Genomic DNA, 27,457 nt, shown 5'->3' on the forward strand with positions numbered 1-27,457 from the left:
AATTACAAAAATTAGCCGGGTGTGGTGGTGCACGCCTGTAGTCCAGCTCCTTGGGAGGCTGAGGTAGTAGAATCGCTTGAACCCGGGAGGCGGAGGTTGTGGTGAGCCGAGATCGTGCCATTGCACTCCAGCCTGGGTGACAAGAACGAAACTCCATCTAAAAAAAAAAAAGAGAGAGAGAGAGAAATTATGAATGCTTCATAGTTTCTTAGTCAAGTCTATTATTAATTTCAAATATATTTCTCCTTACATTTTTACAAATATTGTCAGAATTTGACTAAAACTGGCCCTGATTCTTCAATAGCAGCAAGTCAGAAAACACTGGGATTTCTAACTCTGTAGTAATACAGCATACATCTTTTTTTTTAAAGAACATCTGTGTTAGTCCATTCTCACACTGCTATGAAGAAATACCCCAGACTGGGTAATTTATAAAGGAAAGAGGTTTAATTGACTCACAGTTCTTCAGAGCTGGAGATGCCTCAGGAAACTTACAGTCATGGCAGAAGGGAAAGCAAACAGGTCCTCTTCACGTGGCAGCAGCTAGGAGAAGTGCAGAGTGAAGCGGGAATAAGCCTCTTATAAAAGCTTCAGATCTTGGAAGAACTCATTCACTATCACAAGAACAGCTTGGAGGTAACCACCCCCATGATTCAATTACCTCCCACCAGGACCCTCCCACAACACATGGCGATTATGGGAACTACAATTCAAGCTGAGATTTGGATGGAGAGACAGTCAAACCATATCAACATCCTTCTGACATACTGAGAGTTAGATTGTGCACAAAGTTAGGGGCATTTTAATTGTTTTCTGGTTGAACTAAATATTGCCATTGACATTGCCTCCTCTCTGTCTTCCAGCATCCCCTCAAATGGTGTAACTCTCTGCAGAGCTTCCTTTTATGCTTTGTAAGGTGCATTGTTTGTGTGATCACAGAGCTAGATTATTCTAATATAGGAGAGGCTGAGGGGTCTTGAGCTCATTTTTCCACCACTAATTACCCTCCGACATCTTGGCTTTGAGGGCCCATGCTTGGGACGCTTACCAGACCAAGTTTCAAACAAAGTAACTTTTCAGGAAGTACCGAGGAAGTTAGAACGTGAAAGATGATTGAATTGTTGAAATCAGTAAAAATAAAACTATGACTTGTCTTTGCAGTTTCTTTTAGGCCTACTCCTCATTCTTTTTCCTCCTAATTCCTTGTAGATTTCCTTATTAGAGCAAAAGTTACTTTAAAAATCAAAGTTGCGTACTTGTACAGAGCTGATATAAAGATTTCCTTAAATTGGACAAAGGTAAAAACGTGATTTATTTTTGTAGTATTAAGTATTTTCAGTTCTATGATATGATGCAAATCATGTGGAAAATAATGTATACAAATTCCCTTCTGAGTTGCCATACACTTTCATTTTATAGATTACTGTTGCCATAACGGAACCCAAACATGCCCTTTACATTTCCAATTGACTTTTATTACAATACTCTAGATTTGTTCCCTGCTTTCACCAAGCAAGCTATGTACAATGTACCTTTTAATCCAATTACTAAAAACTACTGAGATCTCATTATTTACAAAGTCTAGATAATTAGGATTATAGTTATCAAGTCTTGTTTGTATCCCCCTAGTAATATATAAATCAGTTTTGAATAATATGTTAGCAATATGTCTAGTGTGACTCAGTTCTCATGTTTTAATATATATAAATGAAACTCTGTAATACTCTTTTATGGTAGTGCTTGAAATCTATGTCTATTTATATTATTTTATCCATCATAATATGGAGTGAATGAATGATTATTGAAAACATAAAATTTTGGAACCTGGTACATGCAAGATATTCTCTGGTTTATTTGTTTGTTATATTTAGAGGTGTGTGAGACTCAAAGTCATTTCAGTGACTTTCCCAGAATCACTTAATTTATGGCAGACCAAACCAGTAGATATATAGATATAGCAGTTAGGATAGATTCTTAAATATCTGAGAAATTATTAATACATCCATAATATAAAGCCATGAGTTAGTAAGCAATGCTATAGTGCACACAGTATATTATATATAAATTTCATGCAAAATGGATACTCTTACTTAGGCTATAGAAGGATTTGGGCCAAAGCTACTTCTTTATATCAGCCTCATTTTTTTTTTTTCTGAAATCATTTAGCAGATTGCTTTTGACAGGGTTTACAGACTTGGAAATATATGTCCCTTAAGTGATCATTTCCCTTTATTTCTGTTATTGAATTCTTAAAAGTTTTTCGGTTGTGTTGAATTTTGTTTTAATGTTATTCTAGAGCTCCATTAATCTGTTTTTTTTTTTTAATTTGATCTCCCTCTGAGTTTTTCTTCTGTTGAAAAAAAAATCCTCCTGTCTCTATTTAGGCAATTACAAAAGAAGTCTGAATAATATTCAGTTGTGAGGGTGATAATGACAGTTGTGTGACTAAAGAACATTAACCCAAGGTACACCTATATTTCATTAAGTATCTAGGTCATACCAAAGCATATTGCTAATAGCTCTGTATTATAATAGACTTCAAAGGGAAAAGCAATGTAGGGTTCAACATAAAATATTGAAAATAGTGAAGCATATTTGTAAGGAAATGCAAGTTTTCAATGTCAACACTGTGATGAATATTTTCTATGAAATCTGACATTTATTTTCACTTTTCTTATCACTGGTTTCTACCACACTTTTTGGTTATTTGGTGCATTTATTAAATTACAATAAAAATCATACAGAAGGCTTCACAATCTTATTCAATTGTATGACTCAGTAGAACTTAGATATTTTCAGTATGCATATTACTATCAGATACATTTTCCCAACACAGTTTTGACTAGATATTCTCTTTTCTAGCACTTATATTGGTCTGCAGACCAGATGTAATAATGAATCAGATTTTCAAAATCTTTCATAATCTGTATAAATCCTGTCTAACTATATTCCTTATTTGTGAGCATAATGATCTTTGTATTTAACTTTATGTTAATTCAATAAACATTTGTTAGAACCCTCATCTTTTTTACCTTTGCCTCTGTATCTTTGCAGTACTAGCCTTTCACCTTGGATGGCTAAAAATAATTTTACATATTATTTACTGCTTATCCATGAAGGCCTGTTTATTTCATTCTACTCTATACCCACCTTTACAACCATGTACATATAGATTGTTGTTTTTTCTTTCTCTGAATTACCATTCCCGTGTATTACTTAACACTTGATTATGTACTTTCCTGAATGGCCTTAAATTTTGTAATGCATATGAACTTATCAAAATATTCATTGACTATATATGTAATATATACCATCGGTATCCTCTGGGGTCTGTGTCACTTCGGGAAAATTTAGTACTGTAAGAAAGATGAGTGAAGATGAATGTCCTTGGGTCAGATTCTCAGAAACCTTTAATACGAAAAGATGTGAAGTTTTACTCAGATCTTAAAAATGTCCTGGGATAGCATTCTAAAAGTTTTCTAAGTCTCATGTTTCTGATGAATGCATTTATTTATTTACCTTTTCAAATTATAATGCAAGAATTGTGAATTCATGGCAAGAATTAATGAAGAAGCAAGTAAATAATTTAAGAACTATATAATGTCATGGTATTTTAATGAATACCAATTAATAGGACCGGTTTCTGTATTAATATAATCGATTGATGTACCTTTTGAAAAGCCTAATACTAATCAGGCATATAACTTTTCTTCAATTACATGTAGCCATGTGGCCATGTGTGCAACACAGTGTAATTTTGATAACTAACCAAGCATGTAATAATTTCAGATCAGATTTGGCATACCTCATTTCTAATTATTATTCTTTCCCAGAAATGTAACCCATCATTTTTTTAAAAAAAGTTACGTTTTATTTTGCCTTTTGCAGCTTAGCTAAAAGTTACTGTAGATTTCATGTAATTTTTCCACACATCAAGTGAGAGTACGAAGAAACAGAAGCCCTGAAAAGCAACCTGGCTTCGTTGACATCAGATAAGCTTGTCAGAGATGGGTAATCTAGTCTCCTGGATCCTGATCCAGCGTATTATTTGTCATGCAAGAAAGACTGTCATTTGTTCTGCCTTTAGTGTGACAGAAACATCCATTGGCTGAGTGACTTCAATTACTTTTTGCAAACAAAACCCTTTATGTATCCTAGTAATGTGTTTTTGTTCGCTTCTAAAGTCTAAAGTAATGTGTTACATGAGACTATCTGGCAAATTAAAAATAAATTTTTAGATATGCTAATTAAAGAATACCATGTTGTACAATACTGTTTCTGTATTCAAAAAATTCTGGTTAAAAAAATTAGTACCAGACTGCACCAGACATATGTTTTTGAAAGTTATTTTGTAAAATAAATGTATAATATGGACTTTAAAAAAATCTTAATGCCTATATATCATTACACCCCTCCTTAATGCATAGCTAATGCATTAAATTAATAATTTGGGGTACAATTTTAAGACTTTTTGTATATTTGACATTATGAAAAATATTCTCAAACATGGATGAGATTGTTATCACTAGTTTCTCCCTTCATCTGGTTCCTCATACCATTTACAAACAAGAAAAAGATTGTGAAAAGCTACTGGAATGATTGCAATTGTTCTTTCTAGAGAAAATCTGATTGGAGTATGTTTCACAGGTAGTTTGAAGAATGTCATCACTGATAGAATTTGAGCATGGTCCAGAATTTTGTTTAAACACTCTAATTAGAGTAAATAAAAATTATTTCATATATTATCCATAACTTTGCTCATCTTCTAACGTATTCACAGTGTATCCATTACATTATGCTGTATATTGCCATGCGCCTATTTTTAGGTCATTCCATTCCCCCTCATTTCTTTACAATTTTTGTTTTCTGGTCTGTGTCACTCTTTTCAACACTATTTATCTGACTACCACCTCTACTTCTATTTTTGGCTTATCATCTCTAGTAACTGCTAGTAAAATATATTCTTGTCTTTTCAATATTTTAAACTTTATGTTATAAAAAGTTTTGAAAGTAGGAAGGATAGTATATGGAGTATACTAGTAATAGTTTTGAAAGTAGGAAGAATAGTATATGGAGCCCTTGTGTACAATCAACTAGCTTCAACAATTATCATTCATGGCCATGTTTTTCATCCATTATAACGGGAAGTAAATATAAGGCATGATGCTTTCATCTATAACTATATTAACATGTATATTTTAAAGATAAGATATATATTCAATCTTTAACAATAATCCTTTAATATCTAATGTTATTTAATGCCAGCAGGATCTAAAATTCATTTATCCTACCCTCATTTCACTGCCTCTCACATTCATGACATCTTTTCTGCTTTCTATATCAAACTTAAAGCCCATGATCAATCATTTCAGCCACTCCATATTATATACACCTTCAGTCTCCTTGCCCTCCTTTAATTTGTTATACACTCATGGCAGAACCACAGCCATGGCTAAATCAAACTCTGCCTATTCCATTTCTATAGCCTTGCCACCAAACAGGGTTGAAGAATAACTTACAACCACATTGACTGGTCCCATATTAAATTTATGACCTGGTGAGCCCTAAAGCTAACCAGCAACCATATTATATTTTCTTAGTGTATTTTATTTTGTACTCTCCTAGATGACTACATAGTAACCTTTTCCTCAGATCTTTAAAATGTCTTCTAGAATCTTCAAAGTTGAAGACCTTGCTTCCCACTACACTGAGAAAATCAAAGAACTCAGAAGAGAACATCTACAGCACCACTGCCACACTGTCTCCCCCACGAGCATCTGCACCTTTATACTTGGCCCTCTGTCTTCATATAACAGATGATCAGTTACTGGTCTTTACTCTTTGTGCTATAGTTTTATTTTATTTTATTTTATTTTATTTCATTTCATTTCACTTTATTTTATTTACTTTTGCACTAGACTGTATACCTTATTGTCTACTAAAAGACATTGTTCCAGAAATTCTCCCCTTCTCCACCTCACCTCCCACCTTCTCTTGCACTATTAATTTTACTCTTTACTGTAGCATTTCATTAGCATAAAGACATACTGTTATTTCTCTCACCTTAGAATATTTTTAGATTCTACATATGAGTGAGATCACGCAGTATTTGTCTTTCTGTGTCTGCCTTATTTCACTTAAAATAATGCCCTCCAGGTTCGTTCATTGTAACAAATAGGATAATTGCATTCTTTTTATGGCCGAATAGTATTCATTTATACCCACCCACACACACACACACACACACACACCACATTTTCTTTGTGCATCTGTTGATAGACACCTAGATTGAATCTCTATCTTAACATCATGTTGTACATGATGATTATATGCAATTTTATGTCAATTAAAAAATAAAAAGTACAACTTCTTTTGATTCAGCTCTACCTCCACCTACTGCTCAATTTCTTTGCTTCCTACTATAGCCAAATTAGACAAAAGTGGTTTTCTGTATCTTCTATGTCTAGTGTCTGCCCCAATTCTCTCTTAAATGCCTTCCACTGAGGCTCTTGCTGTTCCATCTCCGCTAAAACTATTCTTGGCCTAGCTGTAGGATTGGAACCTCTCAAGTTCACCTTCCTTCTTACAAATGCACTGTCTTTATTGGTGTTCAGGATTCCACCTGCCCTTTGTTTCCTCAATCTGCTTTGCTGGGAATTTTTCTGGTATTAGACTTCTTAACTTGGAGTGTCCCAGGGTTCGATCCTTGGTCTTCCTCACTTTTTCTCCCTTTTCTCTCATACCTTATAATCAATCCATCCACAAGACCTTTAGAGTCAAAGATATCCAGTATCTGACCATCTCTTTTCATCCCTGACTCTACCGTCCTGGTCCTACACACTATCACCTCCCACTTCCGTTGCCCCAATAGTTCTAACTAGCCTCCCTGTTTTCCATCCTTGCTACCTTTTATTAAAGCCTGTTCTTAACACAGTGGCCAGAACAATCCTTTCAAAACATAACCAGATCATTTTATTACTTCAACTCAAAGTCCTTTAATAGCTTGCAGTCTTATTCAGGAAAAAAAAAAAAAAAAAAAAAAAGGGCTTTTAATGCCTTTAAGACATTGTGATAACTCTCCCATTCTCATTTCATTCCTGCTATCTCCTTTCTGTTTTTTGGATTGCCAGAGCAGAGTTGCTGGTTTCCTCTGCCTACAACAGTCTTCCTGAAGATATCAATGTGGAAAATGTCATTTCCTTTAAATTCTATTCAAAGGACACTCTCTCAAAGAGACCTTCCCTGAAACCCTCAAACTCCTCCTGAATTTCCAGGAACCCATGATCCCCTATTCTGCTCTATTTTTTCCCCCAAAAAACCTATAGCTTGTTACATAATTGACTTATGTATTATCTTTATTACTTTTTATGTCTTCCCCCAGTAAAATGTAAGGTTCATAAGGGCAGGATTTTGTTCTTCTTGCATGGCCCATAGTAGGTGCTCAATAAATATGCCTGGCACATGGAAGGTGGACAATCACTTAAATGATTTTTCCCCTTCTTCTAGCATTATTTTACTTTCATTCCAACAATCAACACAGACTCTACATCTTAGGGACCTGTTCTTTAGGGCATTTTCCTTCTCAATTATATCACCTTTTTAATTCACTTTTTTTCTTTTGCTTATATTATCTGTTAAACAATTTTAGGCAAGTTCATTTGGCCCTTAAACAGCATGGGTGTGAACTGCTTCAATCCACTTATTGCAGATTTTTTTCAACTAAACATTGATAAAATAACCCAGTATTTAAGGGGCATGAAACTTGCATATATGGAGGTCCTGCTTTCCATATACATGGGTTCTTCAGGGTTGATTGTCTACTTGAGTATGTGCAGATTTTGGTATATGCAGAGGTCCTAGAACCATTCCCCCAGTAAACTGAGGAACAACTGTATATTTAATTTTTTGGTCTTCAAATCATCTTATACTCTTTCTCCATCTTTCATCCTTTCCTAGGTATATTTCTATTTCTAGAATAGTTTTTTCTCTGTCTCACTTCCCCTAAGACCTTTATTCTTAACAACTATTCAAAAAATCCTACTTTCCCCTGGAAATGTCTCTTAGAAAAATAGTAACACTGGTTTCCACCTTGTCCTCTTTGTCTACCTTATGGGCAGTCTTGAAATCCATGATTTGGATTCCCCCATTTTTCAAAATCTTACTGAAATGCAGATTTCCTTTAAATTAAAGCTAATATGAAAATGACTTAGTGTTACAAATTTGCATATAGTTATTTGCTTATTTTAATATGGTTTTATCTTCCATTTTAGAAAATGAAATGAATATTTGTATATACATATATATTATACATCTGTACATTTATGCATTTAATTTTTTAAAATTTTATCTGACCTTTACTGAAAATAAGCAGTTTCTTAATCTTTCTCTATCAAGGATCTAACATTGTTTCATATTCTTTTCTTTAACAGGTCATTGCTTTAGTGATGGATATATTTACAGATGTGGACATTTTCAAAGAAATAGTTGAGGCATCAACTCGAGGAGTATCTGTTTACATTCTGCTTGATGAGTCCAATTTTAATCATTTTCTAAATATGACTGAGAAACAAGGTTGTTCAGTTCAGCGTCTCAGGGTAAGAATTCTGTGTTTTCACCAACATGGCACAAGTATACATATGTAACAAACCTGCACGTTATGCACATGTACCCTACAACTTAAAGTATAATAATAATAAATAAATTTAAAAAAAAAAAAAAAAAAGAATTCTGTGTTTTTTTCTCAAGTAATTTGTGTGTCATTTTCAACTCAGTCAAATGTAAGGCATATTAAGGTAGATGAATATAAAAGTTAAAAAGAAAAAAAAGTATACATATTTAAGGTTAAGGAATGACTGATCACAGAAAGGTCCCTGTACTTTTTAGAATGTGACTGAAAGCACATCTTCATGAGAGTGTGTGTTTGTTTGTTTATTTGTTTTTGAGAAGGAGTCTTGCTCTGCCTCCCAGACTGGAGTGCAGTGGTGCAATCTTAGCTCACTGCTACCTCCACCTCCTGGGTCAAGCAATTCTCCTGCCTCAGCCTCTCGAGTAGCTGGAATTACAGGTGCCCACCACCATGCCCGGCTAATTTTTTTTTGTATTTTTAGTAGAGATGGGGTTTCACCATCTTGGCCAGGCTGGTCTTGAACTCCTGACCCTCGTGATCCACCCACCTCGGCCTCTCAAAGTGCTGGGATTACAGGCATGAGTGCCGTGCCCGGCCTTCATGAGGGTTTTATATTGTGCTTTTACTGATTAATATTTAATACATCAGTTTTGCATGCACGGCTTTGAAACCAGTGACTCACAAGCGTCTATGGTTCAGCATGTATTGCTTATCAGAATCATTTTGCGTAGTATTTTCTATTACTTTTAACTTTTTAAAAGAAAGGTTAATTTTTATTTTAGTTAATTTATGATCAAGGCATTATAACCCAAAAAGGTTTTTTATACTCAGAGCCTGAGTGATTTTTGATGCCATTCTGTGTAAATGTAAAGTGAAGTCTCCTATTTAAGCTGTGTTGAAACGTATATTTTAAATGATTATTTTCCTTAAGGATTTAATATTTGGGAGTTTTTAAAAAATTACCTGAAGTAATTTTTTTATATTAAGATTATATCATGGGTTTTAGTTTTCAAAATATTCTTTTCCTACCCATAATGTCTGCTTTTTATTTATATATAATTCTAGAATATTCGAGTGCGAACAGTAAAAGGCCAAGATTATCTTTCAAAAACGGGGGCAAAATTCCATGGAAAAATGGAACAGAAATTTTTGTTAGTTGACTGCCAGAAAGTGATGTACGGTTCTTACAGGTAAGATCATTGTGTTTAACTTCAGTGTTATCAATCATTTAGATGATTTATTAGTTTCAAATTTTAACATAATCAGTTAAGCTCTTTCTTAAAAGTAAAAAAAAAAAAAAAAAAAAAAAGAGAGAGAACACTTGCATGGGAGATTAGAGACCTAGGTTTGAGTTATGAATCTGCCACGAAGGAGCATTAAGATCTTAGGCAAATCATATAACTTCCTTGAGCTTCAGATTCTTCATCCAGAAAATGAAGACATTGACCAATATCTAAGGTTCCCTACACCTCTATGGTACTACAAGTGGGTTTGCTCCTTATGGAAACATTACATAGTATGAATTTAGTTACAATTGTTTGTGAAAGCATAAGTTAGTTACCACTTTAAATAATCTGGTAAATGGATTTTTCTTATTTTGTATTCTTAAGAATCTGGTCAAAGCAGAACTGGCAGCCCAGTCTAGGTGAGGCTGGCTCCAGAGTGTAAGCCTGCCCTAATATTCTTTTGTAAATAAATCCCCTGGCTTCAGTCCTGAATCAGATACAGAGTGAGGCTACACAAACAGGCAGATAAAAGCACCAGCAAATACCCATGAACTGCCAGGTCACTGAGGCAGGGTAGATTCATTATTAAAGACTGAGGGAAGAATCCAGAAGAGCTATGGATGTGAACACGACTGTGTAAGGTGAAACCTTTGTCTCCTGTCTTAGCAGCAGAAAGCGCATGAGAAGGAAGTGTCACATTGAGATGAGTTACTTTGTATGGTTGCACTTTAGTTTCCTCTGCTATAAAATGAGGGGAATCATAGAACTGGCCTCATGACATTGTTGTGAGGATTAAATGAGTTCATGCATCCCAAACCCCTAATGTTAACTATTATTTTAGGACTTGATTTGTTACTTTCTGCTAACCCTCTCTTTAAGCTCAGGACCTTTTTTAAAAAAAATGTTGTTTGGAGTTCCAAATGAAAACATATTAAGAGAGAAAATACAACTAGTGCTTGAAATTAGTGAGTCCTTTTAAAGACTCATTATATGTGAATATATTTGTCCAGACCCACTTGGTTTTAGAGAGGTTTTAATTGAACTTTTAATTAAAATTGAGAGTTCACTTGAGTTGTAGAATGATTGTTATTTAAGCTCATCACAATTAATAGTTTCTATGGTTATTATTTAAGTTTTAAGATTGTCTTTGACAGTAAATTTACCTCAACTTTGTTTTGCTGCCACTAGATATTAGTAGTTCCTAGTGTTGCAATGAGTGTAGCTGAGCTACTTTTGATTAATTTAGGGGAAAATCAAACAACAGCAATGACAAAAAAAATTATATATCTGTATCTCTCTGTCTATATCAGAAGCCAGAGGCAGAATTTAAGTTACTATTTATGATAGTAACTATGGGATTCCTAGGACCATGGATTATAAAAATTCATCACAACTCTTAACTAACACCCTCTGTGTTATCTCAAGTTCATTTTAAATACATTTCTTTAAATAATTCATAGTGGTCAATCATTGTCCTTTTTATTTTTTTGACATTATCGTGGACCTTTCCTATTGCTAACAGTATTCGAACAGGATGTGGTAGACTAGTTATGAACTAGTTACGAACTAGCTTGTTTACAAGTGAATTTCCTTTTGGTTTAAAAACTGCCTTTGTCCCTCATATTCTAGTATTGCTATTGTTTTCCTCATAGGCGAGTTGAAAATGCCTTCTTCTTTAATTCAGTATTCTTTGCCCTGGGATATCATTGGATTCTAAACTGCTCCCGTTCCTGGAGAGGCCCAGAATCTGTATTTTCCACAATTACACATTGTGTGGCAGCTCACTAACATGGTGATGACTTTATCAGGAAAGCATGAGGAGTTTTTCCATAACATGATACTAACATTGATGAATGTTTGATAAACCATTGTCTATAAATCAGACTGAGAGATAATTTTATAGGCTTTTTCATTTTTAATCTCAAGAGCTCGATAAAAAAGTTACTTTCAAAAGACAAGTTGGCTGATGTTGGCACCTCTCAGGTTCCATTTTTAACCATACATAAAAATCATCACAGTTGAGGTCCATGCTGCAACCAACATACTGTTACTATTTACACTCGATGGACTTATTTAAGCTGCCAGCCAGGAACTCGGAATTTTTAAGTCAACTTCATGACTAATGTCTGACAGTGTGTGTTTAGTGGAGCTGGGAGTAGTTAGTTTTTTTATCCATCAAAATATTTGTACACTTTTTAAAAAAACCAAATATTACTAAAATATATGCAGTACAAAACAGTGATTTTTGTTTTCCATCTGTAGCCAACTCGATGCAGTTGCTCAATTCTTTTAGTTGGTTCTTCCGATATTTATTTCATCCCTTAAATAACATGATTATGCTATTCTTGTTTGATTTACCAATTTCATATATTATCTTGACTTTTTATTTTTGGAGAATTGTACTTCCTACCTACTATTCCTTCTTGTCTGCATTATAGTGTTATCACAATTTTTGGTTAAATGAGAAGTCCAGGTCTACATTATTGAAACTTTGTCAAAATGGATCACTGATGAGCCATAGAGTGATATATGTTTCTTTTTTCAAAACCAAGTTAATAATGGCCATTTTGTTTTTATTCATTGTCTTTGTTTTCTATTTATCTATTGCTACTTTTTTCTCCAGTTGACCACACAGATTTTGCAACACATGAATGACTTTCCCAAATGCTCAGTTACAACCAACCATCTATGACATCCCATCTGAACTAGCAGGTCCTTAAATTGGAAGCACACCTGGGGGCCTGATATTTTTCATATTTCTAAGTGATTTGATCCATGATTTCTTAAATCCCATATTTCATCATTTTGTTTCTAAGTCTCCATTTTTCTCCCAAAATTGCTCAAGGACTTTTAAGTTTAAAAAATTTATAATTCTAGGTCATTTATGGCTTAACTTGGGATGGAACTCTAAGTTGAACCATTTTTCCTCCGAATTGGTAAGGTATTGCCCCGTAATCAAAGTTGCTGCTGAGAAGTTTCAACAATTTTTATTAGTCACATTTTTTTCATGCAGCCATTTTTTCTTTCTTGAACCTGTCAGGATTTCCCTTTTTTCCCTATTCGTTTGTTTTTCTTTTTCGAGTTTCTTGAGGTATAAAGTTAGGTTGTAGCGTGAGATCTTTTAGCTTTTAAAAAAATGTTTTATTGATAGAAATATGTGTACATATGGTATAGGTCATATTTTTCATATTTTATCATATGCATAGACTAGGTAATGGTTAAGTCAGAGGAGATCTTTTCACTTTTTTAATATATGTATTTACAGCTATAAACTTCCCTCTTAAGAGTGCTTTTGCTACATCTCATAAATTTTGATATCTTGTGTTTTTATATTCATTTGTCTTAAGATATTTTCTAATTTCCTTTGTGACTTCTTCTTTGACTCATTGGCTATTCAAAGTTGTGTTGTTTACTTTCCACATATCTGTGAATTTTCCAATTTTCCTTGTACCATTGATTTCTAGTTGTTTTCTGTTGCAATCAGGATAAGATACTTTGTGTGATTTAAATCTTTAATTTGTTGAGGTTTGTTTTGCCCAACCTGTGGTCTATCTTGGAGAATGTACCATGTGTACTTGAGAAGAACGTATATTTTCTGCTTTTGTCAGGTGTTCTCTATGTGTCTGTCAGGTGCTGTTGGTCTGTACTCTTGTTCAAGTTGTCTGTGTTCCTTTTCATCTTCTGTCTCATTGCATTCATTATTGAAAGTGGAGAATTGAAGTCTCCTACTAATACTGTGTTGCTGTCTGTCCCCTTCAATTCTGTTAAAATTTGCTTTGTATATTTAGGAGCTCTGAGGTTTGCTGCACAAATACTTATAATTGTTATATCTTCTTGGTGAATTGACCCCTTTTTCGTCATATAATATTCTTCTTTATCTCTTGTAAGTTTTTTTATTTTAATTTAAAGCCTGTTTTTCCTGATATTTTTATAGCAACTCCTGCTCTCTCTTTTGGTTACCAATTGCATGGCATATCTTTTTTTATCCTCTTACTTTTAGCTTATGTGTGTCCTTAGATCAAAAGTGAGTCTCTTAAAGATTGCATATATTTGGATACTGTTCTTTTTAATCCATTCAGTCAATTAAAGTCTTTCAATGAGGTAATTTAATTCATTTACCTTTTAACTAATTACTAATGGAGAAGGACTTACTATTGTCATTTTTTTTCTGTATGTCTTTTAGCTTCTTTGTTCTTTCCCTCTTTTACTGAAGTTTTTTGTGTTTTGTTGTTGTTGTTTTTGCACATATATGCATTGATTATCATCTCATTTCCTTTTGCGTATGTTCTAAAAATATTTTCTTTTCAGTTATCACTGGAATTACATAAAACTTTTTTTTTTTTTTGGAGATGGAGTTTCACTTTTGTTGCCTAAGCTGGAGTGCACTGGTGCGATCTCGGCTCACTGCAACCTCTGCCTCCCAGGTTCAAGCTATTCTCTTGCCTCAGCCTCCTGAGTAGCTGGGTTTACAGGTGTGCACCACCGCGCTTGGCTAATTTTTTGTATTATTAGTAGAAACTGGGTTTCACCATGTTAGCTAGCTGGTCTTGAACTCTTGATCTCAGGTGATCCGCCCACCTCAACCTCCCGAAGTGCTGGAATTACAGGCATGAGCCACTATGCATGGCCTTACATAAAACATTTTAAAGTTATAGCATTTTATTTTAAACTGATAACTTCAATCACATATGAAAACTCCACTCCTTTGTAGCTCTACTCCTCACTTTACATAACTGTTGCAACAAATTACATATTTATATATTGTATAGCAATGAACACAGATTTAAAGTTACTTTTCATATTTTTCACATTTAAATTCTAAGAACCACATCTGCAACAGTAGAAGTCACTTTGTTTGTTTACATATTTACTTTTACTGGAGAACATTATATTTTTATAAGGCTTTGTGTTGCTCTCTACCATCCTTTTATTTCAACTTAAAAGATTCACTTTAGCATTTTGTGTACAGTAGATCTAATAGTGAACTCTCAGATTTCATTTATCTGGGACAGTCTTAATTTCTCCTTCCTTTTGAAGGACAGTTTTGCTGGATTTTTGGTGTTTTCAGTGTTTTTCTTATAGCTCTTTGATTATATTTTCCTGCTTCATTGTAGCCTGCAAACTTTCTGCTGAGAAAGTCGCTGATAGTCTAATGGCAGCTCCCTTGTAAGTGACAAATCACCTTTCTTTTGATGCTTTCAAGACTTTCTCTTTGTCTTTGACTTTAAACAGGTCTGATTATAATGTGTCTTGGTATAAATTCTTTTTGAATTTATCCCAGTTTGAGTTCTTTAAAATTTGTAGGTCAATTGTTTTTTTTCCTCAGACTTGGGAAGTTTCTGTCCACTATTTCTTCAAATAAGTTATCCGCTTCTTTGCCTCTCTTCTTTCTGAGCTTCTCATAATGCATACATTGATAAGCTTGGTAGTTCTATAAATTTTTTAATATATCTTTGCTTTTCTTCATTCCTTTTTTTTCATTTTGCTCCTCTGACTCAATTATATCCATGACCTGTCTTCAAGTTTATTCATTATTTCTTCTGCCTGATCCAGTCTGCTGTTGAATCCTTCTAATGAAATATTCAGTTATTTTATTTTTCAGTTCCAGAGTTTCCTTTTAGTTCTATTTTATAGTTTATCTTTGTTGATATTCCATTGGTATATCATTTTCCTGATTTTGTTTACTTGTCTGTGTGTGTGTGTTGTTGATGTTTTTGTTTGTTAGTTTTTGTTTGTTTTTAGCTCATTGAGCATTTCTATAATAGTTATTTTAAATATTTTATCAGGGAGCTCATAGATCTGTGATTCTTTGGAGTCAGTTTCTGGAGTGTTATTTTATTTCTTATGATTGGGCTGAGTTTCCCTGCTTCTTCATATGCCTTGTAATGTTTTACTAGTATTCAGGCATTTTAAAAATAATCAGTCACCTCTCCCAGTCTTTATGAACTGTCTTTGTTCGGGGGAAGAACTTTTTCAGCCCAGACGCGGATTCTAGGACCTTTCAGATCTTTTCTGACCTCTTGTTCTCTTGGTGTCTGCCCATGGAACTGCAGGTTTAACATGCTGCTTACCTCTATTTTCAATGATTTCTAAACTCTGGTTCCAATCCTACCAGCACTCAGGCAAAATAGAAGCCAGTCTCTTGGGCTGCACTGAAGACAAGCCAGAATTATGATCCATAGTCTACTCTTCTGTTTCCATCCTGAGGGAGGACCCCCAATCTGGGGGCTGGGAGAAAAGTTTCCCTCTGTTTGCTTCATGCTATACCATATGGGGGAGGAATAGGAATAAGCATGCCAAACATCACAGGTTTTCCAACCTGTTTGGCTGGAATACAATGTTCTGGGTGCTCTGTCTTTGCAAATAGTCTCTAGCGTTTCACAGAGGTGTTCTGTTTCACATATTGCTGTTAACTTAGTGTCTCTCTGGGGTAAGTAGAGCCTGTAACTTTCTAATCTGCCACTTTGCTGACCTTGTGTTTGTGTTTTGGGAAGTATTTTTATTTGTGGTTTGTGTCTGTTTCTTCTAGGTGCCATTTTCCAGTTTGTTTTGATCTCTGATTGCATCTAAGCTCTTAAGCTTCATAAGCTGTCTTTGAAACTTGCTTTATTCATCTGTTAATCTTTGCTATGTGTTTATATTTAAGAACGAGGGACTGTAAAGCTGATTAGAAACTGAGCGGGGAAATGCTTATCAACATTTGAGTTTACAGCTGAATGATAGACTGGGGTCCTGGCAACTTTACAGGAGGATCCCTAACTATCAATATAAACATCACTTATCTGGGGTTTTTCAATGTTTCCAGAGAATAATCTCTTTCTCCAAAAGATTGTCAAAGGAGATGGAATTTGGAACGAAGTCAGAATATGATCCTAACTGAAGATACTCTAGAAGCAGAATGGGGAAGAGAGCTGAGGGTCTGAAAAGCCTCATTCTTAGCTCACCTTTATCCCAGTCGTGAGTTGTTTAAAGTTTCTGAGTTCAGACTTTCTCTGGATTGGTTTCTGCTGAAGTAAACCTTAGGATTTCTGAAAGGCATAACAAGGAGTGCTTCATGGAAAAGGAAAGAGTAGGGAACCTGGAGGCCCAACTGCTCTGTATGGGACTTTCAGTCAATCTTCCTGTTTCTCTATTTTCATGACCTTTCTAACCCACCATTTTTATTACCTTTTGATCCAATGTTGAATTCATAGATTCTGCTGGGCCCACCTGGCTTATTCTCATTGGTGCTCACCTCATGCAAACTTTAAGTCAGCCACCACTTCTCCATCAGATTTCTCTATTCTAAACTTGTATTAAATACTTTCACTTGCTACTTCCCTTTTCCCTTTGCTATCTTCTTAGTAGTGTGTAGGGAAGAAAAAGAAATAAACGTGCATGATAATCCGGATTTAATGTAAACCTTTTAAGTTTTCCACCAACATAAACATCTTTGCCTTTTAGTCTTATTTGATTTTGAAACTAATAATTCATTTATATTGTCATTTGTTTATTTACAACTAATGTTTTTAAGTGTTTACAATATGCCAAGCACCATTCTTAGCACCTAGGAATGCAGTCCTAAATAAGGTATACAAGATTGTTGAGCTAAATTTTATTTTAGTGGGGCATTGGAGATAGATGATTAACAAAGGGAGAACATGCAATGAAATGTCAGATAGTGGTAATGGGGTATTGCATAAATGAAATCAGGAGAATATGATAAAGCATAATCAGATGGATACTTTGAATAGAGTGATCATAGATGTATTCTAAGAGCATGTCAGCCCAGGACTGTCAGAGAGAAGAGATGTATTGAAGAGGGAACAATAGATAAAAGATCCTGGAGTAGATATCTGGGGGATAAGCAGAAAGGCCAATATGGTAGGACCACATTAATCAAGGGAAGAGCTATCCGTAGTAGAATTGGAAAGCAAGCAGGGGAGGAATTATCTTAGGCCAGGTAAGGAGTCTAAATTCTCTTTTAAACAAAATAGAAAGTGCTGTGTGGAAGTGTGACCTGACCCAATTTGTTTTATGCAAAGATCACTTCTGCTGTTCTGTTGATTGAAAAATGAGCAAATGAGGACGCTAAGAGTCAAATTAGCTGATAATGCTAAGACTAGGGTGATAGTGGGGTAGGAGTGATTTATGAGAGGTTTTGCAAGCAGAGTCAACAGGACCTTTTGGTTCTGAAAAAGAGGGTATTCAAAGATGGCTGCTTGTTTCCTGTCTTGATCACCTGAAAGATGGTTGAGTCACTGACTTAAATAAGTAATACTAGGGAAGAAATAGGTCGGGGAAGGAGGAGTGCTAGATGACAACTTACGAGTCATACATGTTAGGTTTGCAAGGCCCACTAAAATTTTGAGTAGAGATTGAACACTGATTCCAGAGATGAGGAAGAGGTCAGCACTGACAATACAGACTTGGTAGTTAATGGCATAGAAATCACCTATGATAACAGAGGAACATAGAGATTCATTTCCAAGCCCCAAAGCATGTCTGTAGGTTTTCTTCCTGTTGCCTGAAATGTTTTTACAATATTATTTTCTGATTTACTATACCAGGGAAACTTTTCCAATTGCCACACATTCATCAATACCAGTATCTTCTCAGTTTCCTAACCTCAACACTTGGAAGTTGTTTTTATTTAATAACGTATGGATATTCTTTTGACATGACATCTTTTGATTCTTTCTTCTTACTACTGGCTCAACATTTTCACTCATTATTCCAATTTCTACTTTCGTTGGGCTCTTTTAAGTCTATACTGCAATAGTACTACAAATAGCTGCTGGAAAAAAATAGTTCCTCAGACAGTTCTTTCTATTATAATTTCTCCAAATTTGGAAACAAATTCTATGTAATCAAACTTTCTGTTTTGTTTTCAAGATTTTCCCCACTAGTTCATCAGTCTCTTATAAGGCTTCTTTGCTCCAGCTATATATAGTATGTTTTCTGTGTTCAGCTAGAACATGACCCTTACTGCATTCTTCCCTTTTCCATATTACTCCCTCCACACAAATTGTCTTCCTACATCTTTTGTGTCTGAACTGGGAATCTAGTATTTATCAAAATATTGCAAAACTTCACTTTCTTCATGGATTTCCTCATACTTGATAGTTGACTGTTCATTCCATTACTTGCTGTTTCTAATATTTTGTATTCATACCTTTAGTCAGATTGAAAATTTCTTTAGTTACTTACTTTTGTACCGTTTCTTTTAAGTCAGCCCAGTGGCATAATCAATATTCCTCCTATATCATGCTTCCTGTAGGCATGCTAGATAAAATTAAGCATATCCAAATAAGAAGTTTTTAAATTACATGCTCCTGTGTGTGATATGTAATATTTTATATATTTTAAATGTTTGCACATTCTTTTAATTATTTTTTCTGCATTTTTTGTCTCCTTTATAGAAATAAGATGCTTCGATGTGGAGAGTGTCTCTTTTTTCTTTTGTATTAATCCCCATTGTGTCATATACATTACTTGATGCATAGCATAATTTATTTTTCAGCTCAGAGACTGTGTATTAAATCATTAGATTTTCAAAAACGAGGTTTAAAATTTGATATGAAGTTTAAAGATAGCTGTTACCTCTAAACTCTAGGAAAGGAATTGGAGCTTCCATAAAGTACTATAAAGTCATATAAACATTAATTTCCTAAAAATTGTATTTTATATTAAAAGATCTTGATTGCCATTTTGACTGGCATGGTTTCTGAGGCCTACATTTACTAATACTGTGTACAGCGAGTACAGTGAAGTCTGCTCTTTAATGATTGAGGCAGCTGGCCACAAATCCTGTTTATAGCTCTTGGCATCCTAAATTACACTTATTAAGTAAACCACACAGAGATAGCAGTCTGAAAACTTATAGACTCTTAAAATAAATGCATTAGCACAGCTGTATCTTACATTATATCATGTTAGAGCTATAAGGCATTGTAGCTATTATGCTGTCCGTATCCTTACGTTGGACACGAGGAAAGTGAAGCCCAAGCTCATGTGTCTACAATTCAGCAGAAGCCAGGCCTCTCGACTTTTTCTCCAACACTGGCTTTACTGCATTCTGCCAAGATGGTATATATGAAATATAATATCAGTTTTTATGCCACAAAGTTTTGTATACTTGCAAAATACACAGCAAGTTTTTCTTTATTTTTTTTTAATGTTCTATTTTATTTATTTATTTCATTAGTGTTTGGGGAACAGTTGGCTTTTGGTTACATGAATAAGTTCTTTAGTGGTGATTTCTGAGATTTTGGTGCACCCATCACCCAAGCAGTGTATACTGTACCCAATGTGTAATCTGTTACCCCTCACCCCTCTCCTACCTTCTCCTTCTAGTCATTATATCATTCTTATGACTTTGCATCTTCATATCTTAACTCTCACTGATAAGTGAGAACATACAATATTTGGTTTTCCATTCCTGAGTTACTTCACTTAGAATAATGGTCTCCAATTCCATCCAGGTTGCTGCAAATGCCATTATTTTGTTCCTTTTTATGGTTGAGTAGTATTCCATGGTATATATATACCACATTTTCTTTATTCACTTGTTGGTTGATGAGCATTTAGGCTGGTTCCATATTTTTGCTGCTGCAAATTGTGCTGCTATAAACATGCATGTGCAAGTGTTTTTGATAAAACAACTTCTTTTTCTCTGGGTAGATACCCAATAGTGGGATTTCTGGGTTGAATGGTAGTTCTACTTTTAGTTCTTCAAGGAATCTTTGTACTGTTTTCCATAGTGGTTTTACTAGTTTACATTTCCACCAGGAGTGTAAAAATGTTCTCTTTTCACCGCATGCATGCCAGTGTCTATTAGTTTTTGATTTTTTAATTATGGCCATTCTTGCAGGTGTAAAGTGGCACCTCATTGTGGGTTTAATTTGCATTTCCCAGATAGTTAGTGATGTTGAGCATTTTCTTTTGTATTTTTGTTGGTCATTTGTATTTTCTATTGAAAATTGTCTGTTCATGTCTTTGTCCCACTTTTGGTGGGATTATTTGGTTTTTTTCTAGCTAATTTGAGTTCCTTGTGGATTCTGAATATTAGTCCTTTGTTGGATGCATAGTTCACAAATAGTTTCTCCCACTCTGTGGGTTTTCTCTTTACTCTGATGATTATTTTGCTGTGTAGAAGCTTTTTTGTTTAATGAGGTTACATCTATTTTTCTCTGTTTTTGTTGCATTTGTTTTGGGGTTCTTGGTCATGAACTCTTCGTATAAACCAATGTGTAGAAGAGTTTTTATGATGTTATCTTCTAGAATTGTTATGGTTTCAGGTCTTAGATTTAAGGTTTTGATCCATCTTGAGTCGATTTTTGCTTAAGGTGAGAAATGAGGATCCAGTTTCATTCTTCTACATGTGACTTGCCAATTATTCCACTACCATTTGTTGAATAGGGTGTCCTTTCCATACTTTATGTTTTTGTTTGCTTTGTTGAAGATCAGTTGGCTGTAGGTATTTGACTTTATTTCTGGGTTCTCTATTCTATTCCATTGGTGTATGTGCCTATTCTTACACCAGTACCATGCTGTTTTGGTAACCATAGCCTCGTGGTATAGTTTGAAGTCAGGTAATTTAATGCCTCTAGATTTCTTCTTTTTGCTTGGTTTTGCTTTGGCTATGCAGGCTGTTTTTTGGTTCCATATGAATTTTAGGATTGTTTCTTCTTATGTGAAAAATGATGATGGTATTTTGATAGGAATTGCATTGAATGTACAGATTGCTTTTGAAAATGCACAGCAAGTTTTTCTTTGGACTTCTGGGAAGTAGTGAATTCAAAGCCATAATTTGAGTTGCATTGATATTTAAAATGTGAATATGAGGATGGGAAGACATGTAGTGCATGTAATGATGGTAAATATTCTAAATAATGGTAGCCAAAGAAAAGTACAAAAACATATTTCAGTCATTAAGTTTTACTTTTTCTAGTAGAACTATATGTTATTATCAGTCTTTTAACTTAAATGATTAAAATTTTTCCATTTTTTTCCCCAGCTATATGTGGTCATTTGAGAAAGCTCACCTCAGCATGGTTCAGATAATTACAGGACAACTTGTTGAGTCCTTTGATGAAGAATTTAGAACTCTCTATGCCAGATCCTGTGTCCCCAGTTCATTTGCTCAGGAAGAATCAGCAAGGGTGAAGCATGGCAAAGCCCTCTGGGAAAATGGCACTTACCAACATTCGGTTTCTTCATTAGCATCTGTTTCCAGCCAAAGAAACCTTTTTGGTAAACAAGACAAGATTCATAAACTAGATTCTAGTTACTTCAAAAACAGAGGGATATATACTTTAAATGAACATGACAAATATAACATAAGAAGTCACGGATACAAACCTCATTTTGTTCCAAACTTTAATGGTCCAAACACAATACGTCACTTCCAACCCAGTCAGATAAATGAAAATTGGAAAAGACATAGTTATGCTGGGGAACAGCCGGAAACAGTGCCATACCTCCTGCTTAATAGAGCTCTGAATAGAACCAATAATCCACCTGGTAATTGGAAAAAGCCATCTGATAGTCTCAGTGTGGCGTCCTCATCACGGGAAGGCTATGCAAGCCACCACAACGCACCCGCCCAGAGTTTTGTCAATCGGCTTGCACAGAGAAAAACAACAAATCTTGCAGACAGGAATTCAAATGTTCGGAGGTCTTTTAATGGAACAGATAACCATATCCGCTTTTTGCAACAACGAATGCCAACTCTTGAACATACCACAAAGTCATTCCTACGTAACTGGAGAATTGAATCCTACTTAAATGATCATTCAGAAGCAATACCAGACTCAAATGGATCAGCTTTAGGTGACCGATTTGAGGGCTATGATAATCCTGAGAATTTGAAGGCTAATGCCCTTTATACTCATTCTCGGCTTCGTTCCTCTTTAGTATTTAAACCCACTTTACCTGAGCAAAAGGAAGTTAACAGTTGTACAACTTGCTCCTCAAATTCAACTATCATTGGTTCTCAGGGAAGTGAGACACCTAAAGAGGTCCCAGACACCCCTACAAATGTACAGCATTTGACAGACAAACCCTTGCCAGAATCAGTCCCCAAGCTCCCATTGCAGTCAGAGGCACCAAAAATGCACACCTTGCAGGTTCCTGAAAACCACTCAGTAGCCTTAAACCAAACTACAAATGGCCATACTGAATCAAATAACTATATATATACAACCTTGTGTGTAAATAAGCAGACAGAAAATCTAAAGAATCAACAGACTGAGAATCTACTTAAAAGGCGAAGTTTCCCATTATTTGACAACTCAAGAGCCAACTTAGATCCTGGAAATAGTAAGCATTATGTATATAGTACACTTACCAGGAATCGAGTTAGACAACCAGAAAAGCCCAAAGAAGATTTGCTGAAAAGTTCTAAAAGCATGCACAACGTGACTCATAACTTGGAGGAGGATGAGGAGGAAGTCACCAAGGAAAACCCTCCAAGTAGCACTACTACCAAGTCAATTTCCATTGCTGCTTTACTTGACGTGAATAAAGAGGAATCCAACAAAGAACTCACTTCAAAGAAGGAAGTTAAGGGTTCCCCAAGTTTTTTGAAGAAGGGGTCTCAGAAGTTAAGGTCATTACTTAGCCTTACCCCAGATAAGAAAGAAAATCTATCCAAAAATAAAGCACCTGCCTTTTATAGATTGTGTAGTAGCTCTGACACATTAGTTTCTGAGGGTGAAGAAAATCAAAAACCAAAGAAATCAGACACAAAAGTTGATTCATCTCCTAGAAGAAAACATTCTTCCTCATCGAATTCTCAATGCAGCATCCACAAGAGTAAGGAAGATGTAACAGTTAGTCCATCTCAAGAGATAAATGCTCCATCAGATGAAAATAAAAGAACACCTTCTCCAGGTCCAGTTGAAAGCAAGTTGTTGGAAAGAGCAGGAGATGCCTCTGCCCCAAGATTTAACACTGAACAGATCCAATACCGAGACTCAAGGGAGATTAATGCAGTTGTTACTCCTGAAAGAAGACCAACTTCTTCTCCAAGGCCAACGTCCAATGAGCTTCTACGATCTCATTCAACTGATAGGCGTGTTTACAGTCGTTTTGAGCCGTTTTGTAAGATTGAGAGCTCTATTCAGCCAACAAGCAACATGCCAAATACCAGTATAAATCGCCCAGAAATAAAATCTGCGACGGTGAGCAACAGTTATGGCAGGTCTAGTCCAATGCTTAATTACAACACTGGTGTTTATCGCTCGTATCAACCCAATGAGAACAAGTTTCGAGGATTTATGCAAAAGTTTGGAAACTTTATACACAAAAATAAATAGCTATTGAAATGCAAAATGAATGAGGCTATAAATATTTGTCCAAAGAAAATTGTGGACAGTCTTTGTAACATGCCAATAGATTTTCCTAAGGACAGAATTATGGGTATGATATCTATGTTTACCAGTGTCCTTGTATAAAGTTATTTTCCTGTGTGATAAAGTTAGGGTCTGCTGTAGATAGAATTTCTCTGTAAACACATGATTTGTAAGTGGTAATGGTAAAAATAACAGGTGTATTTAAATCATTTTCTTTAGACTGAAGATTTTAAGTCTTACTTAGAAACTTTCGTGGATGATGTATGGTGTATGGTGTATGGATTTTAACCATTTCCTTTTAAAAAGGTCATACTACCCTCAGTAACCCTTTATAATATGTCTTTATAATATTTTCATATCTTCAAAAATATAAGCAAATGGGACAAAGCCTTTTTCTAAGATTAAATTCTACAGGATAACTTGTTATATTTTATTAATATTAATTTTTCTCTGTTGCATTGTACAGCTGTTTGGGCAACAGCAGTACCTTTTAAACTTTTTTTTTTTTTGCCTGAAGTGTTTGCAAAGTATCAGCCTCATGTAGTATAATGACATTCGTAGGAATTTATTTTCCTAAGCCTTTGAAAACGGTCTGGGATGTGCTTCTCTCTACACTGGACCCAGGGAGCTGTCCCCCTCTTACCCATAGGCTGCTGATTTTTTATAGTCAATCCTTACTTCACATTTAGAACAAACCAGTAGGAATTTAGAAAATCTGAATGGATTCCCCCTCCTTTTTCTTTTGTGTAAAAGCTTTTAGAAATGTAAATTTCTGCCTAAATTTTTGTCAGATTGGCATGACAATGCGAAGGGGTCCTTCTTGCAAAAATTCTTGCTCCTTTTTTTTTCTCTTTTGAGATGGAGTCTTGCTCTGTCTCCCAGGCTACAGTGCAGTGGCATGATCTTGGCTCACTGCAACCTCTGCCTCCCCAGTTCAAACAATTCTCCTGCCTCAGCCTCCTGAGTAGGTGGGATTACAGGTGCACACCACCACACCTGGCTAATTTTTGTATTTTCAGTAGAGACAGGATTTCACTATGTTGGCCAGGCTAGTCTTGAACTCCTGACCTCATGATCTGCCCACCTCGGCCTCCCAAAGTGCTGGGATTACAGGTCTTGCTCTTCTTTAAGTTGTGCCAAATATTATATGACTGCATAGTGTTTTTGTAAGAATATCATTGGGAAAATAAAAAGTTGTACTGGGCTAGTTCGTCCATGATTTGAGGATGATATTCAGATTATAAGATACCCTTTGTCTTTCTTACAGTAATGAAGTATAAGCTCCATATCTGTTCCAGAGACTTTAACTTGACTTTGCTTCATTCACAAAGAACAGAATTCAAGAAGCAATGCATCCTGTGAGAAGTGTGAAGTGTTTTTACATCACTTTAAATATATTACTTAATACATTATAAGTTGCTGTGTGGAGCAGTATACTGTTGTTTTAAAAATGGAAGATTCAGACAAATTTTTATATGTATCTCATTAAAATAATTAAAATAATGGTATAAAATTTCTATGCCATTAAAATAATTTTCCATAGTGTTTAGAAACCATGAAAAAGAAAACATAGCAGGAGAAAATATGACAGGAAAAGAAAACCTAACAAAGGCCCGAACCCACAGTTAACCAAACTAGACTGACTTTGTTATTACCCATTCTTTGTTAGTATTGGATGGGGAATTAGGATAATGAGCCATTAGGCAGTTCTGAAATGGAAAGCCCTGAAATTTAGTGCAATGTAACTTTAAAATTGAAATTATATAAAGAGTAGAAGTTTAATCATGTTTAATTACAACCAAAAGCCTATTGCCTTTTTGTACAGAAATTTCCTTAATTTCAGGAAATATAGATAGCTTATGGAAACATCCTTTTAAATAGTTCCTGAGCTCTTCCTCTTAAGTGGAATTGAGGAGTACAGAATGCTTTATTTCATCATCCCCTGACAGGTAACTTACGCTTTTGCACAGCAGATTTACTTTTCTCTGCGTTTTTTAAAAATTGTTTTTCTTGCATCTTTTTTCTTCAAAAATATCTATATTTGAGAATATGTACATAGCAACTTTCCAAAGTCTCTGTGGCCAAGAAACTCTCCAGGGACAAGACTGAGCAAGAATATAATACTTCAAAAAATTTACAGCTACTGTTTAAGTTTTAAACAGACACCACCACAGTTTGTGGATGAAATAGTTTTAGGCAATATACTTTCTGTCTTTTTCTCCCCATATTAATATTGGGGGACAGATAATATCACTTTGATGTACATTGATATTAAAGTTTGGTAATGCAGTTTTTACTCTATATGTAATACTGTACATTAGTTTTTAATCAGAAACACAAGAAAATGGGTATAATTTCAAAGTAGTTCTTGGCAGATGGCTAGAGAATACTGTAAGTGACCCTGTATCCCAAATACGCAGATATCCCTCTATTACAAGTTTGGGATTAGCCATAATTCTGATAGGGCGTGTTCAGATATGGGGATATGTTATCAGTCTACACTTGTGGAAGCAAATATCTTGTTTAATCAAGATGATGTCTAGTGTCATCTAGATAAACAATGCAAAAAGTTTAATTCTGGCTGAATTCAGCTTTACTCAAGATCCACATATTCAAGTATCGTTCCACAGATATTTCTGTGTTCTGTGAATATCTGTTGATTCTTAATGTGCCTGTGGCTAAGGGATGCAAACTAGAATTGTTTTACACTGACTATATATGTGACGTGTACAATGCTGTTTTTTTTTTAAATAACTTTATAATGATATTCAGATAGATTCTGGGTTCTAGAATATTTAAAACAAAAAGGATAAAATGATAAACCAAAGAGTCAACTTGTTAACTTCTTTTTTAAGAGATGGGTTCTCGCTTGTATGCCCAGCCTGGACTCCAACTCCTGGGCCCAAGCAATCCTCCAGCCTCAGGTTCCTGAGTAGCTCAACATTTTATATATGTACGATGTTATAAAGAAATATTCTTCCAAATGAACTTCTGTTTTTAGATCAATAAATGAATAATAAATTATTTTGTACAAACATCAATATATTGTAAGCTGTTGTTTTTTTAATCTTCATACTCTGCATTTCTGCATTCAAGCTCAGTCTTTCACCTAGTTATTCTAATCAGGAATTTAGATGTGGACATATTTTTAAATATTTCTTCATGAACTTTGAAATCATCTTTAAAATATTATTTTGATTAGCAATTATATTTCATATAGTAATTTATTCATATTTGAAATTCAGTGGCAATTCTCTTCCTTTAAGCGA

At 34.8% G+C, this 27,457-nt stretch overlaps 1 protein-coding gene across 1 annotated transcript in view; it reads left to right on the plus strand.

The window, feature by feature from the left end:
• FAM83B (family with sequence similarity 83 member B) overlaps positions 1 to 27,229 on the plus strand; it is a 75,315-nt gene extending 48,086 nt beyond the window's left edge. Inside the window, exons 2-4 of the mRNA XM_050786270.1 lie at positions 8,430 to 8,594; positions 9,692 to 9,816; positions 21,851 to 27,229. Coding sequence (XP_050642227.1) covers positions 8,430 to 8,594; positions 9,692 to 9,816; positions 21,851 to 24,152 — 2,592 coding nt within the window. The 3' untranslated portion in view covers positions 24,153 to 27,229. The remainder of the gene's footprint in view (positions 1 to 8,429; positions 8,595 to 9,691; positions 9,817 to 21,850) is intronic.
• The last annotated feature ends 228 nt before the right edge of the window (positions 27,230 to 27,457 follow it).

Source organism: Macaca thibetana, chromosome 4 (genome assembly GCF_024542745.1).
Source record: "Macaca thibetana thibetana isolate TM-01 chromosome 4, ASM2454274v1, whole genome shotgun sequence".
In the NCBI taxonomy this organism is placed as follows: domain Eukaryota; kingdom Metazoa; phylum Chordata; class Mammalia; order Primates; family Cercopithecidae; genus Macaca; species Macaca thibetana.